This window comes from Xyrauchen texanus, chromosome 16 (assembly GCF_025860055.1).
Source record: "Xyrauchen texanus isolate HMW12.3.18 chromosome 16, RBS_HiC_50CHRs, whole genome shotgun sequence".
NCBI lineage: Eukaryota > Metazoa > Chordata > Actinopteri > Cypriniformes > Catostomidae > Xyrauchen > Xyrauchen texanus.
Window position 1 is genome coordinate 20811135 of NC_068291.1, and position 20813 is coordinate 20831947.

The 20813-nt window shown below is 37.3% G+C and overlaps 1 protein-coding gene across 1 annotated transcript in view; it reads right to left on the reverse strand.

Moving 5' to 3' along the window:
• Positions 1-5716: 5716 nt before the first annotated feature.
• LOC127657323 (inhibitory synaptic factor 2A-like) overlaps positions 5717-20813 on the reverse strand; it is a 64180-nt gene continuing 49083 nt past the window's right edge. The window contains exons 4-5 of the mRNA XM_052146058.1: positions 5941-6388; positions 5717-5818 (exon numbers count right to left, since the gene is read on the reverse strand). Of these exons, the coding sequence (XP_052002018.1) occupies positions 6217-6388 (172 nt within the window). The 3' untranslated portion in view covers positions 5717-5818; positions 5941-6216. The remainder of the gene's footprint in view (positions 5819-5940; positions 6389-20813) is intronic.

Genomic DNA, 20813 nt, shown 5'->3' on the forward strand with positions numbered 1-20813 from the left:
ATGACAACGTTATTTTGCAGAATTATCATGATTTGTATTACCATAGTTGTGGGTTTTCTATTTATTGTTATGGTTTTACTAAAAATATTACAGTTGAAACATGTACAGTTTTGGGATTTGTGTGGTTTTTCTACAAATACTATACTTAAACCATGGTTCATTTTTATAATAAAGCTATTGCAAGAAATGTAAAACTTCAGATATTAATTTCCCAAACTGTCCCCTTAGGGGCTCAAATATCCTAACACTTCTTTGCAAATACCAAAAGACTAAGGCTGTGGTGAATTTTAAAGGTGGCTACTAAGATAACTGGGTCTTATTTCAATGCTTGGGGTTTGTGCTGAGGATAAATCATATATGAGTAACTGTAATTGCCCCAATAACGGCTCATGCTTTGAATACCTCTGTCCAACAAAATCCATATTTTGCCAATGGCCTTTTCAAAAACCTTTAGCTGGGAAAAATCTGTGTGGCTTTAGTCCCATGACCTAATAATAATATGTATAGACTATCACCATAGAATAATAACTATCTTGATTTAACTGTAGTCTTCCCCAAAAGAGAATCAATACCTAGATAAAAAGCTGCTGATATTTCACACTGAGTAGTAGTTTAAACCTGTAAGCAGCAATGCTCTGAAAAGAGATGAGACATGACAGTGTACTGAGGTACTCTTTAATACTCATGTTCTGTTGAGATTGGCTTTCTTTATGTTTGGGGTTGGAGAACCCCTAATGCTATAAATGTAAAGATAATAGTAATTTGAACCTTCATTTTCTCTCTAAATTCTTTTATATGTTCCTCTGACTTTATATTAACCAATTAGGCAGATATTACTAAAGCTTTAACACATCTGGTCTATCACAAAGATCACTTTTATCACTGTTATCCAATAGTATAACAGTCTGCATCTGTAATCTAAAGGAACATTGTATCTGTTTGGGATCAATTTGACCCCATTAAGAACACATCAATAAAGCATCTCCTTTTGTGTTCCACGTGAGAAAGTCATACAGTTTGAACGACATGAGGGAGTGTAATTATGACAGAATTTTCATTTTTAGGTGAACTTCTTTTTTAAGTAGAGTTGAAATAACAAGGACATAACCACAATCTGTTTCCAGACTCATTGTGGTCATGATTTCCATAATGATGAGCTCATTAGCTTAACTTGGAGCTGTCATCAGTCTCTCAAATAAGGAGTGAATGGTACATGCAAATTCCAGAGGCACTCAGTCGAAGTAATATCTCTGTGGGTCTGCACTGTTAGTTTTGCTATGTTTAAATGCAAGAGAGTTCAGAGGAATATTTTATCACTTGAGTCAAAGTGACTGACAATATCTTGGCAGCAGGTGTTCCACTGGAAGCTGTCCAATCACAGGGCATGTCTGTGGAGTGTGCCAAAGCTGAAGCCAATCAATTTTACAGAGAAGTGTTCCAACCGTCTCATGCTGCTGCTGAGTCCTGTTCAAAGCACTATTCAATCATGTCAGTGAATTGAGTTTCACCACTGCAATCCACTTTGTGAGAATCCAAAACAACCCTCACTCCTTTGGTCTTATTCTGTTGCAGTGGTTCCATATTTACATTGGACATCAAGCAGCGACCCAACTAGATACTAAAATTGTTTATTGAACAAAATTAAATAAAAGTATAATTAAAATCAAAAAATATTTGGATAGTTCACACAAAAATTCAAAATTTGTCATTATTTATTCAACCTTGCTCCAAACCAGTGTGACTGACTTTCTTCAGTGAGCACAAAAGGTGTATTTTTAAAAAGTGAAAATTTAAAAAATGAAAGTAAGCCATGGGGCGGGGAGTTGCCCCTGTAAAACAGGTTTCATTTTGGAGACGTGGAAAACGGTGAATACATTTAAGGTAAGGAGGTAGTTTTAGATGGATTGCCACCGGACTAATGGAGTTGGCAATGGGAAATGGCCTGATAAACTTGGGACGCAGCTTATGTGAGGGGAGTCGGTGCAGGATGTCCTTATTGGACAGCCAAACCTTTTGCCCACACACGTAAGCTGTAATCATCCCAGTGCAGAACACATGGTTAATGACTGATACCGCTGTCTCCCTCGCTGAATGTAATTTGTGGGAGGGGAATAAAATGAGCCACCTTCGAGAACCAGTCCACTACGGTCAAAATAACTATGTTGCCATGGGGGGGATGCCAGTTATGAAATAATGCCCACTGGGCATGTGGCATGGGGCACAGTATTTCGTAGCACCGCACAAACTTTAATCTCCACCTCCTAGGATACCATGTTATCCACACAAGTGGCAGGTAGAATGGTATCCAGTATGGCGGTGGAGGTCTCGATCTCAAAACATCAAGATAGGGAGTCGGGCTTGACATTTTGACAGCCCGGGCAAATAAGATCATGTGAAAAATTGTGCCCAGTGAGCCTGTCTAGAGTTGAGGCATTTGGCGCTACAAATATTCTTTAGGTTCTTATGATCTGTCCAGACCACGAAAGGTACCCTCGAACCCTCTAACCAATGATGCCACTCACCCAAGGCCAATCGGCGTTGACCAATCCGAAAGGCATAACCAAGTATTCAAAGGGCCCCATATGGGTGTTAAAAGCCATCTTCCATTCATCCCCTTTCCTAATACGGACAAGGGGATAAGCGTTTTGTACAAGTCGAACTTTGAAGGCTGAGGACATCAATGGCAAAGTGCTGTCATTCAGCCCCCGATAATCTAGAAGAAGCCTTTATTTTTTTATCACACATTATACATTTGCACATATACAGTAAAATTCTTTATTTTGCATATCCCAGCTTAGCTTGGGTCAGAATGCAGGGTCAGCCATGATACGGTGCACCTGGAGCAGATAGGGTCAAAGGCCTTGCTCAACGGTCTGACAGTGTCATCTTGGCAGTGCTGGGGCTTGAACCCCCAACCTTATGTTCAGTAACCCAGAGCCTGAGCTGCTGAGACACCACTGCCCAAATAATCGTCTATATAGGGTCTAAGCGAGCCATCCTTCTCCATGAAGAAGAACCACGGATGAGACCAGCTGCCAGAGAATCATTGATATGCCTGTTCATGGCCTCCTTCTCGGGAGTCGAGAGTGAATACAGCCGTACTGATGCGGCGAAGTGCCCGGAAGCAGTTAATTCGTACAGTCGTATGGGCAATGAGGAAGGGTCGCGGCACAGGACTGACTGAACACCACCCTGAAGTCATAGTATGTCAACAGTAGTCCAGATGAGTCCTCCGGTTCATCTTGCAACTAAACACAAGTCTGGGCAGGGGAAACAGCAGAGTTAAGACAAACAATAAGGACTCCAAGCAAGTATTGGTTGACCAGTCTATGTGTGGGTTGTGCGTTACCAACCAAGGATGCCCCAACACTACTGGTGCTGATGGAGTTTGGATAAGGTAGAAAGACAATAGCTCTGCATAATTTCCAGAGACTAAGGTGACTGGGTTTGTGGATTGAGTGATGACGGACAGCGGCGTGCCACTTAGGGTATGGGTGGTGATGGGTTTATCCAACTGGACCATAGAAAATCACCTCAGAAGCCAATTTGAAATCCATAAAATTCCCTTTGGCTCCAGAATCAACTGAGGATCGAGATCCATACTGCAGCTGGACCTGGAGAAGTGTCCAAAGTCCAGGGGTTTTGTCTGTCCAGTCCATTCAGGAGACGTAGTTGTTTTTCCCTGCGTGAGATTTGAGTTCTAGCGACTTGCATCGGCTCAGTGTCGGGCCATGATACTGGTGAGTTGACTGAAGAGGCAGAATGGGTAGGAGGATCAGCCTCCAGGGTAGGTGGAAAGCGGCATTGACAGTGGCGATGGCGTAGAGTCAGGTGTTGATCGACTCGGATAGCCAAATCCAGCAAGTCATCGAAGCGCAGAGGCAAATCCAAAGAGTAAATCTTGTCCAGAACGTCGTCAGAAAGACCATGCAGAAATCGATCCCACATAGCATGGTCATTCGCTATGTTTTATGGTATTGGCATATTTTTATTTTTGGCATTTGACAGACCAGACTAATTATTCACTTTCTTTTTAGGGATAATAAACTCTGTGCAGACTTTTTAAAATGTCTCCTTTTGTTGTCCACAGAAGATAGAAAGTCATATGGGTTTTTAGCAACATTAGGGTAAGTGATAGCTTTGTTTTTTCCTATCAGTGGCCCTAGAGCAGACGTGCAACCCACCCGTTAAGAACCACTGATCTAAAGAACATACATTGGACCAGGACAGTCGAGTCACAATATTTTTCTGTTTCTTTATTGTAAATGCACTGTGGTTAGAAACTGTATAAAATGTAATATTGCACAATATAAATTAATTGCACTTTAGCAAGGTATAATGATGCATCTGTGTATGCTACAAGAATAAGATATTCAGGTAGTATGTTCAAATTAAACAAGTTATTTGAATGAGAACCTGTGTAATGGAGATATTGTAAGGTGACCAAGTATTTTCTGGTTGAACATATTGTTACTAATACTTTTAAATATATGTTTAGATATATATATATATATAACCTATAGTTATCAAAATATCCTCCAGTTTGATGAAGGTTCTAGGACTACTAAATAAATGCAGTGTTTGCACTGTAGTAAAAGTGAGTCTCTTGAAGAAAGTTGACATTTCTGAATATCTAATACAAAGACTGTTTAAAGCTAAATAAATACTAAGGACAATTTGTATATACATACATAGCCCTCTATATGTTACCTGCATTATTATACTCCCGAACTTTTGTGTTGTGATTGTTTAATTACTTTGCTTAAAGTGGGAAACAAGCACAAGATTTCAGTGATTGACTGCCATCATTTTTAAATTTTAATTGAACAAATGACAAGTAAGCTTGAACAGAGGGGTGTGTGTGTTGTAAGATATAGCCTCTAGCTATAGTTCTGTGTTTCCACGTTGTGTACTTTCCACCACATGACACTGAACACTGTTCTAGACAGAATCTAGACAGAGTTATGGTGTTCTCATGCTTTTTCAGTACGGAACAGTTTAACCAGTCTTGACAAAATCTACAACCAATTCAGTCATATTCTCAATAAGTCCAAAAACTAAACTTGGAATTTAACTAGGTTTCACGCTTAGGTGTTAAATACAGCATCATATTGACCAGCAAATAATTTCAGCCCTGAATAACTGCAGAGTTGATTTGCTCCACATTAAATTTCTCATCATGAGCTGAATTTTACTGTGAATTTTACTGTGAATACTTCGGGAAATGAAATGCCAAAGTTTTTGTGGAGTATTATTTGATACATAAATCTATATAATTGAAAGACAATCACAGTTAGTATTTTCATAAATATAGAAATCTTTTAGCTTTTTTTTTTCCATTTCTTTTTTCAGAACACAAACCAGTTAAACCCATTTTCATTCATAAATTTGTAGCCTAACCATTGCTGACATTCTAATTGTGCATCGTCAACATTTTCCAGGAAAAATATCCCTGCAATGTCATAGATTATGGTGCATGCAGTCAACAGATTCTGCATTCACTCATTAGGTATGATTTCATTTATTCTCTCATAGAATAATAATCCATTTTCATTTAAATCATCTCTATTTAAAATTTGAGAGAGAGAAATAAATAAATGAAGAAAGAAAGAAAGAAAGAAAGAAAGAAAGAAAGAAAGAAAGAAAGAAAGAGAGAATACTGGGAGAGAAACAAATGTATCTCAGGTATCAAATATACTTAATAATTCTCAAAAGTTTGTGCTTTGCTGATTAGATGCCTTTGATGTACGACTCCAAAGTAGTTTTGTGGCAAAACAAGCATTTCACTTTGACGTTTCTTTTCAGCTCTTCTGGCCCCCTAAATTAAGAAGAGATAAATGAATAGAGAGGAGAAAGAAATCTCTTTCTCCAAGCAAGTATTAACATATATCATTATTAAAAACATACACACTGCATGTAATAACAGCCCTGCTCTCTTACCTTGCAAACATGTCTAAAACTAAGGAGCACAGTGTAATCCTTTTGGAAAATCTGAGTGCAGGTGAATTCAATAGTTCCCAAACTCAGAAGGTTTATTAGAGGGTCATTATTAGAAAACAACTGGTATTCCTTATTAAAATCCAAACAGTGGATAGCAGTGAGCCACCAAGTCACCATGTTTATCCAATAAGAAAAGCAGAATTCCACAAGAATTTGCTTGTTGTGGTGGTCTGATGGTGCAGAGATCCCAAATCCAAACAAATTCCTAGGTGTATGTTAAAGGAACCAGAGTTTCCAGCGAGCGTGCTTCTTGGACTTGCGTTTGGGAGTGGAGGTGAACACCTCATGTGTGTAAGGCAGAGAGGGGTAGGTCAGCTCCTCTAATGGACACAGTCTCTTCATTAAGGGCTGCAGTTTGTCCTCCTGAAGTTTAAAATCTAGTTCCACACTAAAAGAGGAAAAACAGCAGCATTTTAGGCACACTGTAAACCCTAGTAAATTACCAGAACTCAAAATATTGAGGCAGTTAGTTACATCCATTTTCATACAAGTTAATAAACTCCCATAAACTTTCAGATTTTGTACTACACATGCATGTTAAATGCTCTTGACTTGAAATACTGAATAAGCTAACTCATACATTTATCTGGCAAAATGTAAATGTATCTATTTGGCTGAACTTTAAATTACCATGTAAGCTCAACTTAAATAAGTAGAGGAAACAGAACTAGCAAGTACAAGTGAAAACTAGCTAGTACAGTGAATGCTAGCATGCTAAATGCAAGCTAATTGGAACACAGTGCTTTAATTAGCATAGCAATTGCTCAACAAGTAAAGCTACAGTATATTCTGTAGAACTATTGAGCCAGAAATATGCCAAAACAATTTGAAATTGAATTGTGTAAATTTGAATGATAGACTTTTGAATTTGAATTATAAGTGTGATTTTTGCCAAATTTAATATTATGTTGTATTTTAAATGGGTTTGAATTTCAATTTTTTAAACTTCAATCCTGGACATTTCATATTTAACCAAATGTAATTTTTTTTTTTATGGCAAAATTATTTTCAAACAGTAAATTTTTGGTTCTGAATTCTTACACTGTAAATTTTCCATTTAAAAAAAAATACAGCTTCAAGTTTTCAAGATGAAGAAGAAATTCAGAACACCAAATTCAATATTCCAAAATTCAAACCGCAGAAATTCAGATCTACAGAAAGTGGGTCAGAGATCAAGCTTCCGTGTTCCACAGGGAAGAGTAGAGGGTCTCGGAAAAGACGAACGGAGCATTTTGGCCGATTACAGGTTGAGGTGCAATAATTCTCTGGCACGAGCGTGATTCAACAGGTCGCCATTCTGACCATGAAGTGGTTCTTAAACTTTTATGATTTATATTGTTATGGTTAGCACGTTAGCAAATTCTCAGCACATGAGACATATGTCTAAGCGGTCTCTGGTATTTGTTTAAGTATAAGGTATATTTAGTATGAAATTGATTAGTATTCATAAGAGTAAGCATAACATATAACTCAATAATTAATGTAATTCTGCTTCATTCTGTGATCGGAATCCACATCAGATCCCAGTCGGATGTTATTTCAGACACTTGTTTGTGTTTGTAAGTGCGTTTTGAGCTCAAGACATGAACATCACGAATGATCATTCAGATGTGTGTGATTTAGCAGGCGTGATTACATTATACGATTAATTTCATGCAAATTGTAGGAATATTGTAAGGCATTTAATGGCTAATTTACACACGAACTCCAGCAAACGTTACAAACACAGTAAGACTGTCATTCTCACGCGTGCACATCCCTATTGATCTTTAGTCATTATGCTATTTATTTTTTGTTTGACTGGCAGAATAATTTTAAACTGAACATTTCATGTGTTCTTGTCATAAATCTTCAAAGCTGCAAAATAAGTTTAAACAAGCAGCATAAAAAGGTTAGATTTTGGGTAATGTTGATTAATGTTAATAATAACAATGTAAAAATGTATAAGCCTTTTTACTGTTTCATAATTTTATTCATTAGTTCAACGCCATTAATCCGCACGCGTTATTGATGCTCGCACGCGTGATAGAGTAGCCTAAAGCTGCGTACACACTGCCAGCGACTTTGTCGCTGCAGGTCGCCAGTGTCTGGCGGTGAAGTCGCTAGTGGGCGTTCCCACTACTGGTTGCCTAGTAACGTTTATAAATGACATTCACGGATGTCATTCCATTGCTCTTGACAGTAAATCGCTTTTCTTGGGGCTAAAAGCAAACATTTTGGAGGGAAAAGACTAAATATAAATGGAATCAGTACATAAAATGCTTTATATCAAAGATGAATGAGAAACAAGGCGTGCTGTTTGCCATAGCGGCTGTTTATCAAACGCCGGTCTGTCTGGGTCCACAAAACCATACAATTTCGGAGTCAGCACGGCGAGTACCACTGGCTGGTGCAAGAGCTGCGGCTGGATATACCATATCCATATCATAGAGCACTGGCAAATTGCTAACAGCAAGAATTAGCCTTTCATCCATCTTTCCATTACTGCAGGAGCTGAGAGAGAGAGAGAGAGAGAGAGAGAAGGATCACCTGAGCTCGTGTCGCCGGAAGTCGCTGTGCTCTCATTGAAAATGAATGGGATGGAGTTGCTGTCGCGCGATGTCGCTGGCAGTGTGTACGCAACTTAAAGCATTTTAAACCCTCGCACGCATTGTTGACACTTGCTAAAGTAGTTAATTGCCGCACTCTGAAACGGGAAGATTTTGCGCGCGCACAGGGGTGCCGCCAGGAATTTTGGGCCCCATGACAAAAAAATCTAATTGGGCCCCTTCTGCGCAGCTGTTGTCACCACATCTCTAGGGCCTAACTTTGCCATCAAAAGCTTTACATAACTCTAATCAAAGGCTTGAACCTGTCTTGTTTCTTGTAGTTCAATACTAGTACTAGCACAATATTTACTGCCAGTGATTTGTAAATGCAGGTCTGCATACAGTATGCAGTTCACTCTTTGATGCAAGATTAAAAGCCACCATAAAAAAGGCAATCCTTTACAGTCTCAATGTATTTTTATTGTAAAATTAATGACAGATTATAAAAAAAAAGAAAAAAGAAAAAAACTAAATATACATTAACTTTTTATTCAAAGTAAATTAACATCATCATCTCAAAACAATGAAAACAGCAGATTTTTTAACTTAACTGCACATATATGCCAACAACAAAATAAAGTTGACGTGTAAAATGGAATTTTCACATCAGGGTTATTATAGTGCTACAAAACAGATCAAGTGATCACTAAATCAATAGGTTTTGAGGTTTGGAATATGGTCATAAACTTAAACTACATGAAATGTAGGCTAACACCTGCAGCTAGCTAATTTTTTTTTTTTTTTTTTGAGCTAGCTAGCTTATTTCACTACAGAGACTGAGCGCAACGCGTCATAATCTGAAGACCACGCCCACCGGGAGGGAAGACAATCCAACTGTCTCCGTTGACTTTGCATTGCAAGAGGCTGCCTCCTTGTCATTTATGACATATAACAAAAGACAGAAAATGCCTAACTAAACCCAGAAATACATTTTTATAAGCTTCAGAACCATAAAAGCCAGCCTTTAAGGAGACAAAAGTAGATACAGGCAATAAGACGTGAAGCATCAGAAGGAAGAATGGGTAAATTGAATATATCTCCTCCTCTCAGGTTCACATAGGGTGGTGAAATAAGCAAACGACATGGTTAAAATTATGAATGCTGTTTTTGTTTTTTCTTTTTACAATATCATGTCGCGTTCCAGTGGGCGTAGTTCTCAGAGTAGTTCGGGTAGTAGTCTCCTTTTATGTCCTGAAACAAACCGTTTTTTGGTGTCGACAGCTTTTAAAAAATTATTTCTGGGTTATTTAGCTTGTTTGCTGTATACCTTGTCAAACAGCAGCTTTTAGACATTGTTTTTTTTTTTTTGTTATAAGTCATAAATGACAAGGAGGCAGTCTCTCGCAATGCAAAGTCAATGGAGACGGTTGGATTGTTCCGTGGCCTAAATACGCTCTGTCTCTATGGACAACAGGTTAATACCACTCACAGACTAAAGGCTACCCACCTTTCTTGGTGAAAAACTGGGTTACAGATTGACACCCTTTCCTTTGTCTTTCCTCTCTCTCTTTTCTCTCTTTCCTTTTTTGGAAACCAGATTTTCTTATACTGCTCAACATTTTAATCTGTGTTTCTGGCGCATTGACTAACTGTCTGCAACTAAACACTGTCATTCACTCACTGATGAGCGGGCTAAGGCAGGACCAAACCATTTCATGCAGATACAGGGGGGTGGTCGGTCAATATGGATGTTTACTTTTTGGTCAATGGGGATATTTAACTTTTATTGCCAAAATAAGTAAAATCAAAGACATAATTCATTTTATTATTATTTGAAATATACTCAATGATGATGGTTTATATAGTGTATAATATAATAAAAAAAAAATTTAATTAAATTAGTTTTTACCTATTTGTTGGGGCCCCCTGTCATTCAGGGGCCCTTGGAATGGTCCTAACCTTTCCCCCCTATACGGCGCCCCTGCGTGCGCATGACATCTTCTGCGCGCGCAATACAAGATCTTGCACGCGAGGATATGCTTGACAGCACGCGCAAGACAATTCCCCAAAGTCTCCCTCACTATTTAATCTCATCTGCTGCTTTTGCTTGCTCAAACACTTTTGTTTTTGGCAGTCATGGGGTGGGCTTTGCTCTTTTGATTGTAAACTAAAATGTCATTGGTTACTTAACCTTTTCCGGAAGTCTTTTTTATTATAGTTTTTTTTTAATTATTCTTGTATGAACATCAACAGAAAGGCAGTCATACATTTGTAAAGTCATTTACAAACAAAGACTGAGATTACAATTACATTTACACATCATATTCTCCACAACATACCAAACAATAAATTACAAAAAATAAGTAAAATAAAAGTTTTAGAATAAAATAAAGAAGGAGAATAGGATATTTTTACATTACAAAACCAATCCTTCAACAAAGAATACACATATTTTGTTTTGGGACTTTTCATCCCACTCAATGTCTCTAAATACATTGAAAATTCCTCTGTATTTCAATGTTCAGTTCTTCCTTTTTCCTTGCACAGCTTTACTCTATGGTGCATGCGAGCATCAATCAGTGTGTTTGAAAATACATATTTATAAAATTGTGCCATTAAAAAAAAAAAAAACTATTCAATTTGGTTAAATATGAAATGTCCAGGATTGGAGTTTAAAAAATTCAAATTCAAACCTATTTAAAATACAACATAATATTACATTTGGCAAAAATCACACGTATAATTCAAATTTAAAAGTCTATAATTCAAATAGTGTTGGCATATTTCTGTCTCCATATAGTTCAGACATGTGAAACTCTGAAATTACTTTCCTTTTCTGCTGATGTAACCTAGGTTATGTGGCTATTGGATAATCAGTGTGTTTACATGCACAGCAATATGCTGATAACTATCAAAAACTAGCTTATTTAAGAAATAATGGGAAAAGCAATACTATAATATTAAAAAAGTTTATTTGCTAAAAGTTCATTTTTTTTATCAATGTTTAGGAGTAGAATAGCATATACTGTAGATGACCTCAAAGCAATAGAAAAATAAATACACTAAAATTCAAATTTTGGTCTCATGGGGTCTTCAAAAGTTATTTCTGCCTTAGCAGAATATATACAACCTCATTTTTTATCCTTTGAACATTATGACTAAGCTTTTTAGCACAGTCTCAGTTTATAGTGTGTGTGTGTGTGTGTGTGTGTGTGTGTGTGTGTGTGTGTGTGTGCGTGCGTGTATGTGTGTTTGGCTGTCCTCCCATAGCCGTCTGACCTAGTCTTCCCTCTGAAGTCATCCCATGACAATCAGCAGATTCCTGATGATTGCATTGGCTAAACTCCCAGATTAACAGTCAGAGACAGCTTTAATCTGATCTAAATGAAATAATTCACAAAGCAGCAGGGCCCTCATACTGACTCATCAGTATAAAGAAAAAGCACAGACAAGCCAATAAACCAAAGGCCATTAGTACTACTCACTTTGTACAGCCTCATTATTTACTTGCCCCTCCCATCTTTTCTCTTTCCTGCTCTACAAATGAGCATATTGGAAATCAATACAGTTTGGTTTATCTATTACATCCATTTATAAAAGATTTGTGCAAAAAAAAGAAAGAAAGAGAGCTCACTAACCGAATTGCTGCTTCGGAGTCTATTATGTTTATCTACAGTATGTCCTTACACTAGGGTTTAGTTTGTCGAAGGAAAGGAATGCTTTATGGACAAACTGTCCCTTTGATGGTAATTTAAAGTTTTAGACCGGATTACGCAACCATTTTGTCTAATTAAAAGCTGGTATGCTGAAACACTGAAATGATGAAGATTTGCATTGAATTTCAAAGCCTTTTAATATTTGATAGTGTTTATCACTAATCCAGAAGAACAAAACCCAGACCAATGAATTCTGAGTTTGTGTTCCTGTTCATAGCAGATACTCTGTTTGTTTTTCTGACTGCACATTTACAGTATTGCGAAAACAGAGCACCGAAAATAGACTACAGATACAAAGAGATTTGCAGCTCATTTTCAAGTCTGTCCTGGATTTTCACAAATTATTAGGAAAAACGTATCTCTGCATCTACAATGTATATTTAGAAGATGCAGTGTTTGGTTTGTCTATTTACAGAACTTGTGAAAGCTCAGCGATTCTCAGCAAACTCTCAGAGGTGATTCTCGTTGTGTACTTGCAATAGGATGTGCTAGAGTACATGCTGTAATTCTTTACAGGAAAAACCTGAGCAGTTACCTTGTGTACACTACTAACAGGCAGTGGGGAACATATGTGTGGCTGGTGAACAAAACACACATTAAATTGGAACTGGCAAGGTAGAATCTGCAAACCTGGCTCTGAAATGTGGACATATGCTGAGGTTATCAAATATACTGCTCTGTATATTCTGTTGTCCCATTTGGGCTTTTGCAACAATAAATGCTGTTTGTCTGTTACAGCAGTATTCGATTCATACTTCACAAGGGATGAACAGATATGGAACTTCTGGGCTGATACGGTAACCGCTAATTTTTAGCTAATTGTGGCTGATACCAATACATACAGATAACCGATAGAAAATAAAAATAAAATTACAAATTTTACAGTTTTAAGCCTTTAACCTGGAACTGCAAGCTAATTTATTAAAAGCATCTCATTTAAAAACTAGGTTTCATTTGAAAGCTTGGAATTTGGACTTTGGCTGGTATTTAAGGTTTGGCGGATGTTTGACCAGAAATGTGCTTATATTACAGATTTATTCTGATCCGAATGACAAATAAATGACAATAGGCTTGTATAAATTGTATGGCACCCATTTAAATGAGTGTTTACAAAAATTCTGCTCACAGAGAGAGAATAATGAACTTCTAAAATCTGTAATAATTCATTAAATCAAAATGAGGTGATAAATTAACAGCATGTAACAAACATAAAACCACAAATCATACAATGCAAACCCTAATCCCTGTATGCATTGTGCAATACGTATGCTAGCAGCAAACTGCGAGTGTAGCAGTGGATTGAGCATGTTATTGATGTGCACACATTGTGCTCATGAGCGTCTCATTCACAGATGCGTATTTCAGCGCTCATCTGTGACAGTTCCACTGTATAACTTGTGAAATGTGATCACAGTAATACAGAACGAATATACGTCAGAATGTTAGAAAAGTGTCAACTAATAAAATGCAAGCACATACGTTTCACTCAGAAACTAGTGTTTTTAGCAATCTCAAGTCAGTTTCAAGATATGTTATTTTGTGTCGCTTCTAAGACACATTCGCTCAAGTATTGGCTTGGCTGAGCTCGAGCCTAGTTCTTCCAAAGTTGAACGGTGGTCTGAGGTACCACGCAAGTCACATTAGAATAATTGTGTAAATACAGATGGGTCTGTAATACAAGTAAAAAATAAATACAAAATTAGCAAAAGTATTTTGATATTATGTGAGTAATAGAGCAAAAAATAAGTGTAAAGTCATAATCAGGCATTGTTTGTTTGTTTTTTTGTATGTGAAAGTAATTTTTTTTTTTACAGGTTTTGTAGAGCCTCTGGTGTTACTTACTCTGGTGTTACTAAAACTCAGTTTGTAAAAATGTTGTTATAATCGTGTTCATTCTATGAGACTAGGCTGAAAAAAAGTGTTTCTTGTTTGTAAAACACTTCAAAAACACAAAAAAGAAAAGAAAATCCCATGAGGCCTAATATATTAAAGTTATTTTAAGGCTGTTTATACACTTTAAACTTAAACAGCTTGGAATTACACTGACACCTAGTGGCGTTGATGCGGCATCATTTAAAATCAATAGCAGGGCTGTTGCTTGGCAATCTAATGCCCTATGCCAGGGGTGTCAAACTCAGTTCCTGGAGCACCACAGCCCTGCAGAGTTAAGTCCCAGCCCTGTTCCAAAATGCCTCCTTGTAATCTTCAAGCACTCCTCAAGACCTTGATTAGCTGCTTCAGGTGTGTTTAATTAGGGTTGGAGCTAAAGTCTACTGGACTGTGGCCCCCCTAGGGAGCTGGTGCCCTACGCAGACTGCGTAGTATGCGTGTACTGATCAGTAGTTTGCGGTTTCAGATTCCATTGTAGAAATTTAGTATTCACATTCAGCCATGATTACTTTAATCAATGACTGAAAGTGAGTAGTATTCGGCTGGTCATGTGGTTCTAACATGGCAGCCCTCATATGCAAACCCTCTCCATGTAGAGAAAAAAAGATTTTATAGTGGTTTATGATTTCCTACGTATATTGCAAAATTTCAATTCATGTCTTTAGGAGTTAAATTTTTTAATGAGTGCATTTTTAATCAACTTCATTGAGACGCTGACAAATCATGTGGAGAATTTGAGGTCTGTTAAAGAAATTGTTCTGTCATCATTTACTCACTCTTATGTCATTCCAAGGTGCCAAGTTTTGAAACGAGGCAAAAACATTTCCTTTTGTGTTCCATGGAAAGAAAGTCATACTGGTTTCAAACAACATAAGGGTGAGTTAATATTGAACATATTTTCATGTTTGGGAGAAATATTCCCTTAACTTCCAGTTCATTTACAGAAATGTATTTTTTATTAAACATTGTGGGCACGAACAGGTGAATGTTAAAATAACTCCTTGTTGTTAACAATAAATGTAAGTGACCCAGGTTCTTGCTCAGTTATTTGCTTCACTGCCTCACTTTTATTTGCAGGAACATGCACACACATACATACATTCAAGCTCAGTCTGGGGGCTCTATGCAGCTAAATATTAAATCACTGTATCACTGAAAGTTATCCTTTAAACAGACAAGCATTCAGAAATGAGCTTCATTCAATGACAGGGTACAAGCCAGACACGTCAACATGCCACAAAGATGCATATTATGTTGTAGCACTTCACCACAGGGACAAACTGCAATAGTTTCAGCCAATGAGAGCATAATGAAAGGAACGGTTTAATTGTTAAACACAACAATGTCAAATATTATGTTCCAGTATGAGTCAAATTCACAACTGATTTGCGCATAAGTTGTAAAGAAGGTCTTTAATTGAGTGAGTGAATGGAGGCTGGTGCGAGATTTCAGCCAGATCATTTTCAAGGGTTTTACAGAAGTGAGTGGATTATCAAGATCTGTCTGTAATTTTTGTTTGAGCAGCACTGCTGTCCATCTCCGCTGTACACACTGCCGGCTATCTTTGCCATCTCTCATTCAAACTAGCCTCCCCTGTCCTCCCCTAGCCCGATGCGTGACACATTTGTGTCCATTTGCCAAGATTCATGTGGTACTGCATGGACTGGATACTTGGAGGTGGTGCTGAAGGATGGGGCTGCAGAGAGGGCTTATGAGATGTCTGATGGCCATGTTGTACATTCTGCTTTGACAAGGCTTTGGGAAAGCAGCCGCAGAGTTAATTTATCAGGTCTACTATGCTAACTGGTGCCACAGTGCCACTATGTCAAGGTTTGGCTAATTAACAATTCCCCTGCTGGTAGATACTGTAACTACAACATTTAAGGGGCAAAAAAATCATCAGTTTACAGTACAATTTTTACAATCCCTAACTAGCATTTACCATACTTAAGATACTTTTTCTAAACTCTTAACACAGCAACACACCTGCATCACACAATCAGCCAAATAGTAAATGTTCTGCTCATAGAAATATTTTTCATTAAATACCAACTCTACATTTCAAAATGCAAAAAAGCTTTCTCTGTATACACTAACTCTATCAATACACGACAAACCCGACTCAATATCTAATCATTCTGTCAAAACAATAGCACGTTTTCTGTCCAACAGGAACATATAGTCAATCATAGTACAAGGACTGTCAAAATCCTAACATTTGATGGCATTACAAAAACGGCATTACTTGTCATGTTTCAGTTCTGCCTGCATACAATAGAAAATATGAAATCCATTGTTTTTATAATTCTGTTTCCTTTTGCTATACACTAAATTTTTTTTGGTTGAGTGTTGAATGTGTGCATTCTTGGCAACATACTATCTAAAAGTGAATGAGTCATCACACTTTATAGAATGTACAGTAGAAAAAAAATAGTAAGTGACAGAATTGCTGCAGTAAAAGCTTTACAGTATTACAGTAGCAACATTAAATTGCTGCCAGTGCTCAACAACAAATCCAACATACATGGTCTTTGGTTCCAAATGTGTAAAAAGAAAACACAATTACAGTAAATCAGCTATTTCTTAATGTTTCAATGATCTGCAAATTCAAAAATGCTTATCAGCTGTTTCAATATAGCTTATGAGCTGCAGTTGTTGCAGAAGTAGAGGCTTTATCCCCATAATCCCCATCCCTGAATTGGCTACATCACTCTACTCTCCTCTCCACCAACAGCTGGTGTGTGGTGCGTACTGGCACACTATGGCTGCCATCGCATCATCCAGGTGGATGTTGTTCACTGGAGGGGGTTGAGGAGATTCCCCCTATACTATGTAAAGCGCTTTAGTGCTGGAAAAGCGCTATATAAATATAAGGAATAATTTGTACTAAATATAAGGTTTGGAAAATTAGGTCTTCATTTCTGGCATGCTGTGTGCAAGCATTTGTAAATAAGACAAGAAAGATCCATTATTTTGGTATTGGTTAAGCGTGTATGTAAAGAAAATTAAAGCATTTTAGAAACATGGTAATTGACTGTATATTCTTGTGTTAATGGTATGGTCCACTGCGGATGATGTTGTACTAATATTGTTTAGAGTTTTAAAAATGTGACTACAGATTGGACAAAAGGATGTTAGCAATTGCAAAAATAAATGTAATTGACTGCATATTCTGTGAAAACAACATGAATTGTGTTAATGGTATGGTCCACTGCAGACGGATGTTGTGCTAATAGTGTTTAGAGTTTTAAAAATGTGACTACAGATCGGACAAACAAATTGTAAAAAAAATTTAACATCCATTCAATGTTCACTGATGAAGTCAAAATTGAAATCACAACTGCAAAAGTAAAACATATATTACTTTATTTAGGGGATGGGAATCGTAAGAACTGTAACAATTGTGATTCCTCTTAAAGTTTCTTTTAGTACTTCTATAGTACTTCTGAGGAAGAAATACAGTTGAAGTCAGAAGTTTACTTACACCTTACGCCAAATACATTTAAACTCAGCTTTTCACTATTCCTGACATTTAATTGTAGAAAAAAATCCCTGTCTTAGGACAGTTAGGATCACTACTTTATTTTAAGAATGTGAAATGTCAGAACAATCGTAGAGAGAATAATTTATTTCAGCTTGTATTTCTTTCATCACATTCCCAGTGGGTCAGAAGTTTACATACACTTTGTTAGTATTTGGTAGTATTGGCTTTAAACTGTTTAACTTGGGTAAAACGTTTTGGGTAGCCTTCCACAAGCTCCTCACAATAAGAATTTTGGCCCATTCTTCCAGACAGAAATGGTGTAACTGAGTCATGTTTGTAGGTCTCCTTGCTTACACACGCTTTTTCAGTTCTGTCCACAAATTTTCTATCAGATTGAGGTCAGGGCTTTGTGATGTCCACTTCAATACCTTGACTTTCTTGTCCTTAAGCCATTTTGCCACAACTTTGGAGGTATGCTTGGGGTTATTGTCCATTTGGAAGACCCATTTGAGACTGAGCTTTAACTCCATGGCTGTTGTCTTGAGATGTTGCTTCAATATATCCACATTTTTTTCTTTACACATGATGCCATCGATTTTGTGAAGTGCACCAGTCTCTACTGAAGAAAAGCACCCCACAACATGATGCTACCACCCCCAAGATTCACGGTTGGGATGATGTTCTTCGGCTTGCAAACCTCACCCTTTTTCCTCCAAACATAAAGATGGTCATTATATCCAAACAGTTCAATTTCTGAATTTCTCCAAAAAAGTAAGATCTTTGTCAATATGTGCACTTGCAAACTGTAATCTGTTTTTTTTTTTGTGGTGGTTTTGGAGCAGTGGCTTCTTCCTTGCTGAGCAGCATTTCAGGTTATGTCGATATAGGACTTGTTTTACTGTGGATATAGATACTTGTCTATCTGTTTCCTCCAGCATCCAAAAATATATTTTGCAGTTGTTCTGGGATTGATTTGCACTTTTCACACCAAACTACGTTCATCTCTAGGAGACAGAATGCCTCTCCTTCCTGAGTGTTATGATGGCTGTGTGGGCCAATGGTGTTTATATTATTGTTTGTACAGATGAATGTAGTACCTTCAGGCATGTGGAAATTGCTCCCAAGGATAAAACAGACTTGTGGAGTTCCACAATTTTTAAATTGTAAAAAATAGTTCACAATATCACTGTTTTTACTGAATTTTGGATGAAATAAATGCAACCTTGGTGAGCAGAAGAGACTTCTTTTAAACGGTAGTGTCTGAATGTATAGTCAGATTACTTCTTTTAACTTAAAACTTAATTTTGATCATTAAGTCTCCTTACATTCATTCTCTTTCTTTGTTAGGCCCAGGGGAGGGGTCTTTGTCTCCTCAGGTTTGAATCACATCAATATTAATTATAGTTCATGCCTCCTTGCATATGACCTTGCATATGAGACTAAAAGTGTCTTACAAAAGTTAAATTACTATATTGTATTGTATGAATGAGTGATCAGGATGGTTTTCACATCATTTTGTAGCAAAAACTCTAGACTACAAGATCCAATTCTCAAACATCTTGTGGACACATTTTTATTATGTGTTATATGGCCTTATTTCAATTACTTAGAATTTTAGTTTTTTCAAAAACCATGCATAAACATTATTTTTTCAAAAATACAAACATGTACATACATGTTGCTCACATATTATTGTAGCCCAGTTTATGCTGAATACAGTGTTATCAGACTTTAGCAATTAATGTTTTTAAGCAACTGAAAAAGCACAAATGTCAAGGCAAATTAAAACTTCTCCAGGGCTCAAAACACCCTCAGACCCCAGAGGGTTAAGACTTTTCAGTAAACGGCCACTGTTCAGATTGGCTCTCTGCTCTTGACTGATGTTCTATCCTCACTGCTCACCACAACTGGGCGGGCTACAGAAGTTATTAGATAAAGTAGACATTGATGTGTTGTTGTAGAGGAAGTAGATGCAAATGTCTACCACTGTGTGACATCACAATAGTAGAGAATGAGTCGTTTAGGCAGCTTGGTTTCAACAAATGCTCTTTTTGCAGTGAGTAGGAAGTTTTGAGTTCTAAAATCTACAGTATATTTTTATCATAAAATGTATTATATTTTGTCAAAAGATCAAGAAAAACATATATTTCATGCAATTAACCATTTTAATGAAGTATCCTCATATTTGCACATGGTTTATACGTTCTCTTGCTATTTACTTTTTTTATCATTAGACAAAACAGTTAAAAGTTTCAGGGAACTGCTGAGGAGAGACAGGGGGAATGTAACACAGGAGCACTTTAAACATCACAAGCTTTTGTGCATCTGATCAGCCTGCACGCCATTCTGTTATTGTGGTTGCACGTATCACGTAACAACAATACAAATTGTGATTGGTCCTTTGAATGTCTCAGATGACTACTACACATCCAAACAGATGATTTTCTGTGCTTTCACGGCTTGCAAAATGAATGGCCAAATGGAACAAATTATTGGCCAATAACACACATTTAAAAATACCAAATATCATATGATTTATTGGCTTAGATGACATATCAGCCGACTACTGTTTAGGAGTACATTAGCACATAGATGTCCTCAAAGTTAAAAATGTTTTTAACTAAAAGCCACAAAACTGTAACTTTAAAAGTGCTTTATATTTTTCCCTGTCTACTGCCTTTGATATCCTGGCTCAGAATAGTAGCTAGTGAAGGGCTTACAAGGTCTTATTCTTGTGGTGTCATTAGCCATTCAGCTTTGTCGGAATGTCATGGCCATCATTTTCCTGCAGATCCATTGTAATTAGTCAAATGACATTTACAGCTCTGGTGATTGCTCAAAAAGTTCTGTGCCCAGAACAGAGTGCCCATGAGCAGAGATGACAGCAAGCAGGTCACACACTTGGCTTTCTCCAGGTATCACAGACCTCCTTGATGCCAACAAGATCACAATCAGCACATCCTCACTGCCCACTCTGCCAAAAAACGCATTTCCTGCCCAGAACTGGCAATCAGACAATCAGATTCTTCTTGTCTTCTGTTTCCTCAACTCATTTAGGTTGTGAAGAACTGGCCTGCTCATTAGTGCTAAGTGAAGCACAGCGTGTTCAGCAAGGTGAGCACTGGCATCCAAAATGCATGAATGTTCTCACAATTTCTCACAGTTTAGTAAAATTTCATATAAATCTCTCTCTCT